At 58.9% G+C, this 12,989-nt stretch overlaps 1 protein-coding gene and 1 non-coding gene across 2 annotated transcripts in view; both read right to left on the bottom strand.

Annotated features, from left to right (window-relative positions):
- Positions 1-12,989, bottom strand: part of CNTN3 (contactin 3) — a 78,641-nt gene that overhangs the window by 16,950 nt on the left and 48,702 nt on the right. The window contains exons 13-18 of the mRNA XM_039837971.1: positions 12,148-12,323; positions 5,390-5,507; positions 4,358-4,516; positions 4,113-4,262; positions 2,580-2,650; positions 1,621-1,855 (exon numbers count right to left, since the gene is read on the bottom strand). Of these exons, the coding sequence (XP_039693905.1) occupies positions 1,621-1,855; positions 2,580-2,650; positions 4,113-4,262; positions 4,358-4,516; positions 5,390-5,507; positions 12,148-12,323 (909 nt within the window). The remainder of the gene's footprint in view (positions 1-1,620; positions 1,856-2,579; positions 2,651-4,112; positions 4,263-4,357; positions 4,517-5,389; positions 5,508-12,147; positions 12,324-12,989) is intronic.
- LOC120582662 (5S ribosomal RNA) lies at positions 6,418-6,536 on the bottom strand. The gene has a single exon (XR_005647605.1). It is a non-coding gene; the product is annotated as a 5S ribosomal RNA (ribosomal RNA).

Below are 12,989 nucleotides of genomic sequence, written 5' to 3'. Positions count from 1 at the left end.
TCATCACCATCACCATCATCACCATCACCACCATCACCAGCATCATCACCATCACCATAATCATCACCAGTCTTGTCAAACAAAGGTCAAAGCCATTTGTTCAGTAAGTGTTTAGTGAGCCCCTTCTCTTTGGAAGGTGTGGACAGATGTGCGCAGAGCTCATCACATATTAAGAGGTCCCCTTGGTAACAGATGGCTCTGAGGGCTCCGCAGGCCCTCTCCCAGGCCACACACAGAATCTATTTCTTCATTACACAGTCCTGCTCCCCAGCTGGGCCGACTGATGCTGAGATGGACTCTTGACCCAAATGTGGGCCTCCTAGATTTTCTTGCCTGAGAAATCGAAACTCGGTTTGGGGAAACCAGGGGTACGTGGGACTGAAGACCCGGTGCTGGCGCTCCGGGGAGGCAGGCAGTTTGGGGGCACACAGCGCCCCTGACTGAGGCCCCTCCTTCCTCCACCAGGGGTGCTGCTCAACTCCCCCCGATTCGGCGTGAGGCCCAGGCAGCCGTCACCGTTTTCAGAGTTGAATACATTTCTGACATTTGGAACAGAAGGACCTTTAACCAACTCATCAGTGGTGGTACCGGGGGAGGCAGGGGCAGGAGGCAGGCTATGCCCCTCCCCACTGCCCCCCACCAGCCCGGGGAGCTCCCCACTCCAGGGCCATCCTCCCCAGGCCCCTGACCTGCCCTCGAAATGACATCCCCGCACGCTTGGAAACGGGGCTGTGACTATCAAAACGTTTTCTTCTGCAGAGGTTTTTATGTCACCTGTTGGTTCACAATACCTGTTTGTTCTTCTACGCAGTAGAAAAAGAGAGGCTAAGCAAGGGGTGGGGTGCTGAGAAAGACCGAGTCTGCCTCCTGCTTAAGGAATGACCGCCGGGCACTGAGTGGACGCCGGGCAGCTTTACTTCACGAGCTCAGAGTGGTTGCGACCCAAGGCCCTGGCTCAAAACACTAGCTCGGGCGTCCGCGTGGATGTTGGCAAGTTTACTCATTTCTTTCATCTTCTCGTGTGTCAATGGGAACCGCGTGCCACTCCTCCTCGGGAAATTCTGCACGCAGCACCCGGCTGATGGTGCGCGTTCGGTCCCCGTGAGCCCAGTCACACTCACCAGGGCACCCGCAGGTGGCGACTTCACACGATTGTCTAACGCTACCACGGTTTTCTAAAGAGGCGATCTCTGGGGCAGGAGTAAAAACGAGGCAGAGATGGGGTAGGGCAGAGTGGGGTTCGGGGGGTCTCCACCCGCTGGAATGGGGGGCAGAGCCTCGGGCCTGCAGCATCCACCCTGGGGCCCCTCTCCCTCACCAGCCGCAGGACAACTACAAAACCCGAGGCTAGGGCGCTTCCGAGGGAACATCTCCACCTCACCCCCAAAAAGAAAGCCGTGAGGGCGGGCTCCTAACGAATGGATTTCTAGCTGACCACCCCTGTGACCACCCACCGGGCCCCGCACCCCACATGGGCACAGCTGCTGTTTGCTTCTGCACTGGAGACCTCGGCTGACTTCAGTCACTGGAGGGAATACACCCAAAGTCGCGAAGGACCCCCCAGATCAGCACCCGAGCCCAGTGGCTCATCGGCGGGGGCTGAGCTGTCGCTGGCCGTACCTTCCTCTGCAGAGAACACGGTCGTCACCGGGCTGAAGGGCCCTTCGCCTCTGTTGTTGTAAACGCCCACTTTAACCTCGTACAGAGAAAACGGTACGATGCTGTCATTCTTGAAGACGTATCTCGGGGTGTCGGCCGACGTGACCACCGTCTGAATCCAGTCGGTGACCCCGAGGGGCCGGAACGCGACGACGTAGCCGAAGCCCTCACCGCTCTGCAGCTCCTCAGGCACCGGCTGCAGAGGGGAGGCCTGTCAGCGCCCGCCCGGGGGGACGAGGCCACGCCGCAGAGCCGCCGCCCTCCTCGAAGCACAGCCGTGCCGGTGGCTGATGGAAACCCTCTAGAGTAACTCGGATTTCTCAGCATCTTACAGCCCCAATGTGAGTTCCGAATCATAATAAGAAGGTGAATGAACCTCATCTCTTAAGCCCAATAAAAAACACCTAATTCCTAATGCTGACTTTGTGGATCTAATAATTAAATACAAAGAAGTAAAACTGAAAAAAAAGCATTAGAAACGATGTAATAAAGCTCGCAGCTGTTTGTTTTATCAAAAACTGCAACTGACATCTCATCATGACCCCCTAACCCTCTCCACCAACACCTTCAAATAATACACATGATTCCAGCGCCTTCTGACTCTAAATGTGTTAATTAAAATTTTTTCCTAATTATGACATAAAGCTACAGCTGGGAGAATGGCCAGGAAGCCAGCACCTGCTGGCATCAGCAGGCGTGTGTCACCAGCAGGTGCGAGGGCCGCCCCAGAGCAAACAGCCAGGACCTGACCCTTCCCTGTGGTGTCAGCCCGATGACCTCGGGCAAGTTACTTAGTGTAGGCCTTCCTGTTTTCTTCTATAAAATGCTGCCAAAGGAAATTTAAAATAAAATCTGCCAAAGGCTGGGAACAGTGATGATGTGCAGAGAGAGCCCACACACGTCAGTGGCCAGACACTCACGTCCCAGGTGATCACCAGCTCGGACCGGCTTCCGCCGCCTCCGCTCACTTCCGAAGGCGGCACCTCGGGAGCTGTGTGGGTTAAAGAGACATCGGTGAGCCTGCAGGCGCTCGGGGGCATCCGGAAGATTCGGCGCTGCTTACTCGTCATATTCGAGGTCCGGTGACCACCGCACGCTGCATGCACGTGGACATGTGTTCACATGTGCGACGCAGACACGCACGCACATGGCTGACCCTGAGCAGCACGGGCTGAGCTGTGTGTGTCCACCGGTAGGCAGAGGGCCCCCTGTGTGTTGACCCGCGGGGTCTACAGGGGGACTGGGCAGCCACGTGGTCGGGCGTCACGGGGGACCTGGCACCGGCCTCCGTGGACACAGAGACACACCTTAGCTTTTAGTGAGTCAGAAGTCACACACCACTGTCAACTCTTCGGTTCAAGGGTCAACAGTAGGTATTTGGGGGAGATCATTCAAAAATTTATGTCTGCATGAAATTACCAAAGCTTCAAACAGGAAGAAGTAATGGTTCAGTGTGAAGGATGGTAAAGGGAAGGAGGGTTGCCGGGGTGACGGGAGGCGGATGGTAGCGAGTTAGTTCTGGCATCAACGCCAGCGTCACGTGAAAGCGGCAGGCTCGGACCCGCCACCCCGCGGTGCGGTCCCCGCAGAGGCAGCCGGCGTCGGCCTCCTGGACTTGGTGCACCCCGGCCGCGGACATCGTTCACAGCTGTGACCACGCGTCCAGGGGGCGCTGGGCACAGAGGAGCTCCAAACACGCCACGTCAGCAGTGAAAGGTCCCCTCCTTCCCACCAGACCCGGCACTGACGCCCCCTGCTCTGGCCTGGGTGGCACGAGACGGGCAACGCGCTCCGTGAATCCTGTCGCGGCTGAGCCCCCACAGGAACGTGCCCACTGAGCTTAAAGCATCACTCCAGTTAGCATCGGTCAGTGTCACAGCACGGAAGGGAAGCCAGGGTGCCTCAGCGAGGCGATGCCACCGACACGTTCTAGTTGTCGGCCGTAACGCTGGGATGTCTTTAGAATTGTAATATAGTCTACAGTTAGCATTAAGAGCTACCCCACGTGGACTTCGAAACGATTCCGTCTCAATTCGATACTCGAGAAGCTAAAACGTCCCAGCTCATCGCCTGCTTGAGCTCACCCGCTGAGCTGGTGGCAGAATGGGGTGCCCCAGCAGCAGACGCCCAGCTGTCATTCCCCGACAATTCGTCAGGGCTCCTTTTAAGTGAAAACGGCACTTCCAGTTAACAGGGAGACTGTCACAGAGTCATTATAACCTTAAGTGACAAAACCGTATTCACTCAACATGCTCTAATGAACGCTGACGAGGGACTAGACACTTGATGAGAACTGCTTTCACATGGGTCTTCTGACAAATGCCACCGGACAGGTCAGATAGTGGGACAGTGATTATCGGGGCTGGTCCCTGCTGGCCTGGACACCCGGGCAAGGGAGCGACCGCCCACCCCGGGGAACCTGCTAAGCCGTTACTCAGGAACAAAACACTAACCTGCCTCCTCAGTTCTTACTTTTTCTGACGGTAAACTGGGCTCTCCACCTCCGATCTTGTTGCTGGCGACCACGCGGAACTCATACTCCACCCAGGGCCTTAACTCGACGACAGTGGCCGTGCGGGTTTTCCCGTCGATGACCTCGGGCACTAGACGGGAGGGGTCGGGGGGTCAGAGTCCGCGTGTCTCGGCACTGACCTGAAACCCGCGGGCAGGCACCGTGGCGTCTGCCCGTCCCGTTCACCTGTCGTGGCGGTCTGCCAGCCCACAGAGAAGGGCGTCCTCGCCTGCACCGAGTAGCATGTGACCGGGCTGCGGTTGTCTGCGCCTTCTCTCCAGGAGAGCTGGGCCGTGGTGTCTGTGATTTCCTCCACCTTCACGTTCTCCGGGGGTCCTGGGGAGCCTAAGGCGGGCAAGGGTGCAAACGCTGGGGGGCTACTCCCCAAATGGCATCCTTGTCCACCAAAGGGAAGGCTGTGTCACATGACTGCCTGAACTCTGCCACCAAGTCCCAACTTCACAGGGCCATTTACCCGGCTTCTCCGCCTTTCTGCTGTTGGGTCCCACGTCCGGACGGGAGGCAGAGATTCCAAAATCACAACATGCACGCCTGCAGATGCCAGCTGCGGACGCCGCCTGTGGACACCGCCTGCAGACGCCAGCTGCGGACGCCGCCTGCGGACGCCGCTGGCTTCCTGAGGCCTCTGCTCAGCGGGCCTCCGGCTCCCTCCCTAGCGCGGGTCCCTTACTCTGGGCGCAATGCCTGTGTCTGTGAGCTACGGTGTGACTCTGTCATTCCCCATTCCTGTGAGCTGCCGGTGTGATTGTCATTCCTGGTGTGTTACTTGGGGCTGTTTTACCCTGTGATGCACGCTGCTCATTTTCTGGCCCAGCAGCCAATCTGTGTGTTGCACAGCAGCTCGGATTGGCAGATTTTCTCGGGAATTCTGGGTGGTCTGGATTCTTTTGGAAGCAGTCACGCACGCACACGCACGCACACAGACAGCGCTGTTCTCTTACATGTTAAACACGACCGCTGAGTGAATGACACGCTCACGGTGCATTGCCCCGGCAGTGGCTGCGGAATGCTGACAGCGAGCGCTGTTTGGAAGGCAGAGCTGAGCACTCCGTTCCCGGGGGTCAGCACCCGCCCCATCATGTTCCCGAGGGGGGGTCCTCAGTCAGCACTAACATCTGCTGTCACGTCGTGGTTTCCCCGGGCACGGGACGCCCAGGTAACACGTGAATTAAATCGCGCCGGGGCGTGGGCGTTTACCTCTCACCGTGAGGTTGGCGGCGGACGACACGCTCTCCACCGCAGTCTGCACCACGCACACGTACTCCCCGCTGTGCTTCAGCTGGATGTTTCTGATCATCAGATCGCCAGATGCGCTCTGTGGGACACACGGGCCGTGAACACGCTTCTAGTTGGAACGCTCGGGGTCCCGGCCACACCCCCGTCAGGAGGAACCGGGCGGGAAGACAGGTGGCGGGAGGCTGACCGCGGCCACAGCAGGGTGTGCGGGGTTAGGGACAAGGCAGCCCCCCCGGCAGCCACGACTTCGAAAACAAACGGGGGCAGAGATCACGGCCTCAGCGTCCAACCCCCACCCCGAGGTGGCACTAACTTTCACTCCTACTGCTTAGCACCTCACTGTCCCCCGGTTCCGACCCCTCGCAATGGTCTCCTGAGGAGACGAGGCAGCACCCGGCCCCCCCGGGTCCCTGGGGCCGAGGCAGGCTGGCGCTCAGAGGGCCCGACGCGGCTTCATGCCTTCTTAGAGGGCTCAGGGACAGTAGACCCGAACCCCTTGGTAAGCAGAAACTGAAACATTTTCGATCCTAAAAAGGGCAGCTGCCCATAGACGTTTGCTCCTCTCCTCCGCCCACCCCCAACCAATTTACAGAGCAAACGGCCCTCTTCTTGAAAGAATGTGAGGTCCAGTTCATACGTGCCCGAGGGCTGGTTTCGGCACCCATGGGAATGGGTGGAAATGAGCGATGGGGAGGAGGAAGGGCAGAGGAGGCAGGGAGCTTGGGGTGAGGCCTCTGGGAGGGACCAGCTGCCAGAGACCCTCCCAGCACGGGGTCCACTCAGCCGGTGGAGGGGGAGGGGGGCGGGGTCCACTCCCAGGTTTTCCTGCATCTGTGAAAGGCGGATCCCACCACGCGGCTGCGACGTTTCATTTTATTTATTTATTTATGTATTTATTTATTTTTTAGGTGAGGCAACCCTTGGTTGACCTCATAGATTACAAGGACCTTGTCAGCTTACGATCCCTTATTTTTCATTATTATTTTTTATGCCTACAGCACCTGGTCTGCCTAGGTGGTCTCCCATCCAAGTACTAACCAGGCCCGACCCTGCTTAGCTTCCGAGATCAGGCGGGATCGGGCGCGTTCAGGGCGGCGTGGCCGTGGACAACCACTGCGCTGCTTTTAACCCCTGACTCTCTGTCTCCACCAGCCTCAGCCGCCACGGGCTGCGGTCTCTGTCGCGGCTTCCTCGGCTTGGGCCTGAATTCCTGAGTCCTGGGAGAAGGTGGCCGTGGGGACCGACGGCCGGAGTGAAGCACTCATCAGACTCTGAGGCTGCACATCCCCTTTCATCAACGTGGACTCTCCTTCCTCCGTCCTTCTCGGGGTTACTTAGGAATCCATCCCCAGGACCGAGCCCTCGGTGTCTCTGACCTTTCGAGAGTCTTCAGGCTGTACGAGCGCGTCTGCTCCCTGGAGGGGGCCACAGCCCTGTAGAGAGCTCGCATTTTCCGTGAAGTTGCTGTGTGGTCCGTCAGGGCTCTGGGGTGAGTGCTGATCCCCCTGTTATTTGCTCATTTTGAAAGCATTTGGGTAAAAGAGACCAGAGCAGGACCTCCGTTATGTCCCCTGACACAGGGTATACCTTCTGGGCACGCTGGCCAGCTTTGTTTCTGGAAGGAAGAGGGAGGAGCTTGATACGGGCTGTTGCCTCCCTTCACTGTTGGTATTGATCGGCGAAGAGAGATATCACTTAGCTGGCGCACATAAAAACCAAACCACCTTCCCGAAGAAATGCAGTGAGGCTCACCAGCAAGGGAAATATATTTCTTAATTATCTTTTTACTCTGTGGGATGGAAGAAGGAAGCAATTAATTAAGATGTGAAGGTGGCAGGCCCACTGATTTTTTTTCAAGCACCAATATGAAACTGAACAGATGAATATGTAAATGAAACGTAAAATTTAGCAAAAATTAGGAGGCATTTTGTGCCTCTCTCGACACGATGTTTGTCTCGCTGCTCACCAGCGCTCGCTCCTGCCTCGAGTGGGGAGGACACGGTGTCGAGAGCCGTCGTCACGAGGGCTCCCTGCGTCGGCCACGTCAGGGCAGCATCTGCCACGTGGCTTCTGCTCTGGGACGTGAACTCCAGTCAGGGCAGCGGATGTGCACACGTGGACGGGTCGTCCGTGCGAGTGCAGTGGAGGGCGTGGAAACCGCAGGGCCCGCCCGCGGGAGGGAGGCGCGGTGTCCAGTCTGCTGCGCAGGGGCAGTGCCGGCCACGTCATTTCCTCGTCACTCTTGACCTGATGTATTTTAATGGTGTGTCGTCTGGACCGTCAGACTTTCTGATTATTACACCCTCACGGCAGAGCAAACGTTCCAAAGTAAACTGCCCATTTTTACTAAGATTTGCCTTGAATTATTATTATTATTATTTTTAAATTAACACTTGTCACCCCCTATCTTTTTGTAGCATTGGACGGATAAATGTTTGCTTTTTTTTTCATTTATGTCCTTTTACTTAAGGCCTTGGCTTTGGCCATAACGGTGTTTTCACGGGTTTTCCTACAAGCACCTCTTGCGGGGCTCCCACTGGGGGTGGGTTCGGGCCCAGGGTCTTCATACATATCACGCTTGATAGACGCAGACGCGGATTTCAGTTACGTCAAGTGGGAACGGGTGTCCCCATGCCTGGCTGAGCAAACGAGCCCGTTCTCGTGCACGTCCCTCTCCCCAGCGGACACTCAGGTCCGTGCTTTTGTCCCCAGACAGCTTTGTGGGAGGGGTCGGGCTTCAGGGAAGATGGTCAAGATGAACAAAATAACGTCTCTGGTCAAATCCCCTCTTATGGGCTCAGTGCTGGTGTAGTCTCTCCATGACCCTTCCAAGTCAGCCGGTGTCTGAGTCCGGGCAGAAAGATAAAGTGTAAAACGCTGCGTGTGAGAGGCTTAGGGGCTGAGCATCACCGCGGCCGTGTCTGTGGGGAGCGACGTGCCTCAGGCCCACACTGAAGGCGCACGTGCAACCTTTGGCCCACTTCTGCAATGTGAAAGAACTGTTATCTTCAAATGTTTCATCCTCGTGCCCCGGTAGATCTGTGAAATAAAGCAAGTCGAAGCGACCACACCCTCTATGGCCCGCGAACAACCACTTTCAGAGGTGGCCTCTCCCCCACGGCGGTGTCCAGCAGGAGTGGCCTCTGGGGCTGTCAGTGGGGGCCAGCCAGGTAAATGAACGGCAGGCTGGTTGTCGCCACCGAGCCTCTGGCCGCTCCCGGTGACGCCTGTCCACGCACATCCTCGTCCGTCACAGATCGGTCCACGGGACGCACGCAAGGCTGTGCCGCCTGGCCCCTGACGGCCTTCGTCCCGGAGGTCCCCGCACGCCACGCTCACAGGGCAGAGCCGTTTGCCATCTGCAGGTCCCAGAGCTCCTGTCCCCGTGGGCCCCGGGCCCACACTCCTCCTCTGTGATGCGTGTGTTTGCTCTGGACACCGGGTTTCATAGCTTTGCTCAATCTACGGTTCTCCGCCGGGACCTGGGGCTGGTGTCTTCACCTGCACAAAACAGATCGGATCCGAACTGCTGGAGCTTTCTGCGTGCACAGTTTTCCCCTAAAACGTGTGTTTTTTTAATGAATGAATACTGAACATGCACGACAGTCCCAACGCGAACTGGCCGAGTCGCTGAAAGCTACGCGTGAGGCTTTCGGCCCATCCCCCTCGACGCATGGTCCCTACTGTGCGCCCTCCAGCCTCCTCTCTCACATTCGCTGCTCTTGAAAACCGTGTGTCCGTGAACGTGCTGGGTATTCGCGTGGCTGCTGCCAGGAGCGCACAGTCGGGGTGGAGCCGCCAGCAGAACCGGCGTGCTGGTAGCCTGTGCTCAGGGTGGCGTCGCCATGGAGCTCGCCGCTTCACGCTCGCCGGAGCGCATTGTTACTGACGGCGCGAGTCGCTGAAGATCCCTGGGCCACGAGCCGGCGTGTCAGGGAAGGACGGAACCGGCGACGCTGGGGCGAGGTCCGCCCCTCGGGCTCGCGTCCAGGGCTGGCAGACACGACGCGGTGTCTCCCGCCGCCCGCGGAGCAGGGGCGCCTCCGTGACTCCGGAGCCTCACGTGGTCTTAGAAATCTGCTCCGAGAATGTGTGGCGTACGTCAAAACCAAACGACGCTGGGCGTCTGGTCTCCGTCGTGTGTGTCCTTAGCATTAGCTCAATCAGAGAGCGTTGTATTAGACAAAAGATTATCAACAATTTAAGACCCAAGATAAACCCCATCGTATAGCAAAGGAAACTACTGTTTCAGAGCAAATTCTCTGCCTAAGAATTAAAGTTAGGACAAGAGCTGGCTCAGAGAAGCAGCCTTTTCTGGAGTGGATGAGGGGTCTTCATGAAGGTGACACTCCACTCTCGTCCCCAGGAGAGGCCAGCGATGAGCCGAGCACGGAGCAAAGCGCTGGCGGGAGACGGGCTGACGCCTTCTCTGCTGCGATGGGAGGAATTAACGACTCGCAAAAAGGGCACCTAATGAAATAGCGAAGGAAATGCTAACAGCTCTCAGCAGCTGGCGAAGTTGCTCAAAGCCTTGAACCAGGCCGAAGGACGAGGCAAAGGGACCCCTAAGACGGAGCACGCCGGTGACAGGACACGGAAGAGGCGCCGACGGCGTGCTTCGCGGTGGCCAGGCGTCGAGAGATCTCGTTTTGTTTTCTTTTAAAAGGCCATCGAATTAGGTTTCCCAGATGCCGTACAAGGCACACGAGTGGGCGGCTTGAAACAGCGGCACTTTACTGCCCCGCAGTCCCAGGGCCGGAAGTGTGGAACCGAGGCCTGTGTCCCGCGTCCCCCGGCCAGGGCCCTGCCTTGTCCCTTCCAGCCCCAGGCCTGCGGCTTCCTGGGCTGTGGAACCCCAGCTTCGGCTCCTGCCCACAGCGGCGCGTGTCCCTCTCCCCGGAGTCTGCGTCTGCGACGGGCGGTCTGGCCTCCGTGTGCCGGGCCCAGACTCTTCTAACGAGGACACCGGTCACGTGGGGCCGGGGCAGCCAGCTCCAGCAGAACTCGCCGCGAGGGGGCCGAGTCTGCAAAGCCCCACGTCCGACGAGGCCTCGCTCGCGGGCACGGACGCCAAGCCAGGACGGGAGGGTGCCTCCCTCACCGTCAACTGCCCGGCTCACGCTCAGCACGCAGCACACCTGATGCATGTCCTACACCGAGCGGTCCTCACACGAGTTGGTGTCCTGTGACTCAACTCAATTCTGACACCGTCTGCCTGGAGTTGGCTTCACAGTCTGCCGGCTCAGGACTCAGACCTACGCGACAGACCCCTCCAGACGCCAATCTCAAGTCTCACATCGTCACCTGTACTTCTGCCCGAGTGGCCACAAATCGGGGTGCCCACGGCCCTTCCTTGGGTTCAATGATTTGCTAGAATGGCTCAGGGAACACGGGGGTGCAGCCAGCCTGCCAGAGGAAGGGGTGCACGGTGAGGCCTGGGAGGCGCCGGTACAGGGGTGTCTGCCCCGGGCAGCGGGGGGTGCACCACCCCAGCCCGCGGACTCCCTTCCAGCAGCAGCTCTCGGGCCCTGCCGCAGGCTGCGCCTGATGGACCGTGAGCTGAACCGCCTGCCCGGTCCCCGTCCGGGAAATTACTGGGGGTGCCGAGAGCCCCGAGCCCCCAGCCACACTGGATCTCCCTGGTGCCAAGTGCCCGTCCTGCAGCTCTTGAGGGGCCACCAACAATCGCCTCGTTGGAATGAAGTCACTTCTGTCACCCAGGAAATTCCGAGGGCTCTGGGCTCTGAGCCAGGAACCGGGCAGGGGACAACACAACCTGTCCTTCTGTAGCGAGGCGGCAGGACTTGACGAATCTTTGGGGTGGGGACAACTCGAGCCAGAACGTCCCCCTGTTACATTGCACACGGCCCTAACACGTGGACACGTATACAAACGTATCCCGGGAAGTCCCCACCATCGGTCTGTCAGAGGACGAGGCCCACACGGCCCCACGCACCAGGACGCCCGAGCTGGGCCATGCAGCCACCCCTGGCCCGGCGCGAACAGGCCTCCAGGGGCTGGCCTTGGGCTGCGGCCGTGCAGCCAGGGGACACGCAGTGTGGCTCTTTGTCTGTGGCTCACCCACACGGAGCCACTCCCTAACAGTTCTCAACGTGTCAACTCTCCTTGAGAGTCGTAACTCTTGGTCACACAGAGCCATCATGAATGGGACAGGAAGCAAGATTCTAAAGCATTTGCAGTTTGGGGATACACAGACCTAGGCCTGAATATGTTTCACTGCTAACGAGCTCAGTAATCCTCAGTGAGTTAATAAACGTTCAGTAAACATTTCAAAGCCTTAGTTCATGCACCTATAAAACGAAAACTCTTGCCACTGACGCCTAGCACCATTTTGGGGATTAACTAAGTGAGCCTCGTGGGGGTGCACAGAGCAGGCAGTCAGCAAGGGGACCCGTCCAGCTTGTGTTGAAAATAAACACTCGTGCAAGGAAGCGGTCCCTTCCATGGGTGACTAACGATAACATCGTCGCGGACGGCGGCATTTCACGTAAATACAGCACACGTCGCTTTTCACCGAGATTACGATTTGTGGGTCGGAGTGAATCGGCTCCCTTCCTAGTCACTGCAAAAACAGTCAGGTCACGACGGGACGGGGGACCCGGATCCACGCCCACAGCACGCATCGCCTAGCGCTGGGAACGGGCCGCACGCTTCCGTGCGGACGCCGCGTCGGGCAGGCGCCAAGCGGCTCGACTCACCCCGCCGACCTTTGCGAAGTGGGCGCCATCGTCCCCGGCGTCCGCCCGGGCCCCGTTGAAGTACCAGGTGAAGGTGCCGCGCAGCAGGGGGTCGTGCCGCGCCTGGCAGGGCAGGACCACGCTTTCCCCGACGGAGACGTCCATGTCCGACGGAGCCAGAGTGATTCTCGTCGGCTCTGTTGGGGAGACGACAACGTTTCAGGGGAGACGGCGGGGTTCCCGTGTTGCGGAAAGCGGTTTCCACGGGCAGGTCGTTCATCTGACTTGTGGCGCGTGTGCTTCGTGGACATGCACAGGTACATGCAACGCGCCCATCTGCACGATTAAAAGTCTCCGGGACCGGAACACACCCCTCAAGTTCGGTCTACGACACGTTTCCTCGGATCCACAAATTCCTGTTAAAGAAATTACGGCACCTGGATTTGTAGGGTACACAGGTTTAAACGCTGAAGGCCCCTGTAAACGAGTCGTCGCTACGAAACGAGCTCCGCCGGGTTACGCTGCTTCGCGCAAAGCAGAGGCAGCCGCAGAAGCCGCCGCGCCCCGCTAGGTGACAGCGCATCGTGTCCCGGCGTGAACTGACCCGAGCGCCTGAGAGGCCGCCGAGGCGTGTGGGGCGAGCGCGGAGCAGGGGCCGGGGCGAGGGCCCCGCCGCCCGCCCTCCGACCCCGCGATGGCCGCGCGTGTGCGTCTCCCCGCCGCGGCCACAGCCCGTCCTGTGTGACCCGCGGCCCGCGCCGTCCCCCGCGTCGCCGCAAAGCCCCCAGCGTGGCCGCGCGCACGTGCTGCCTGTGCCCCCGCCTTCCCCTCCTCACCCCGTCCCGGCCGGCGGCCCCCGCTCC

This window comes from Pteropus medius, unplaced genomic scaffold (assembly GCF_902729225.1).
Source record: "Pteropus medius unplaced genomic scaffold, Ma_sr-lr_union100, whole genome shotgun sequence".
Classification (NCBI taxonomy): domain Eukaryota; kingdom Metazoa; phylum Chordata; class Mammalia; order Chiroptera; family Pteropodidae; genus Pteropus; species Pteropus medius.
Note: the sequence above shows the minus strand (reverse complement) of the source record. Positions and strands in the feature narration are given on the sequence as shown.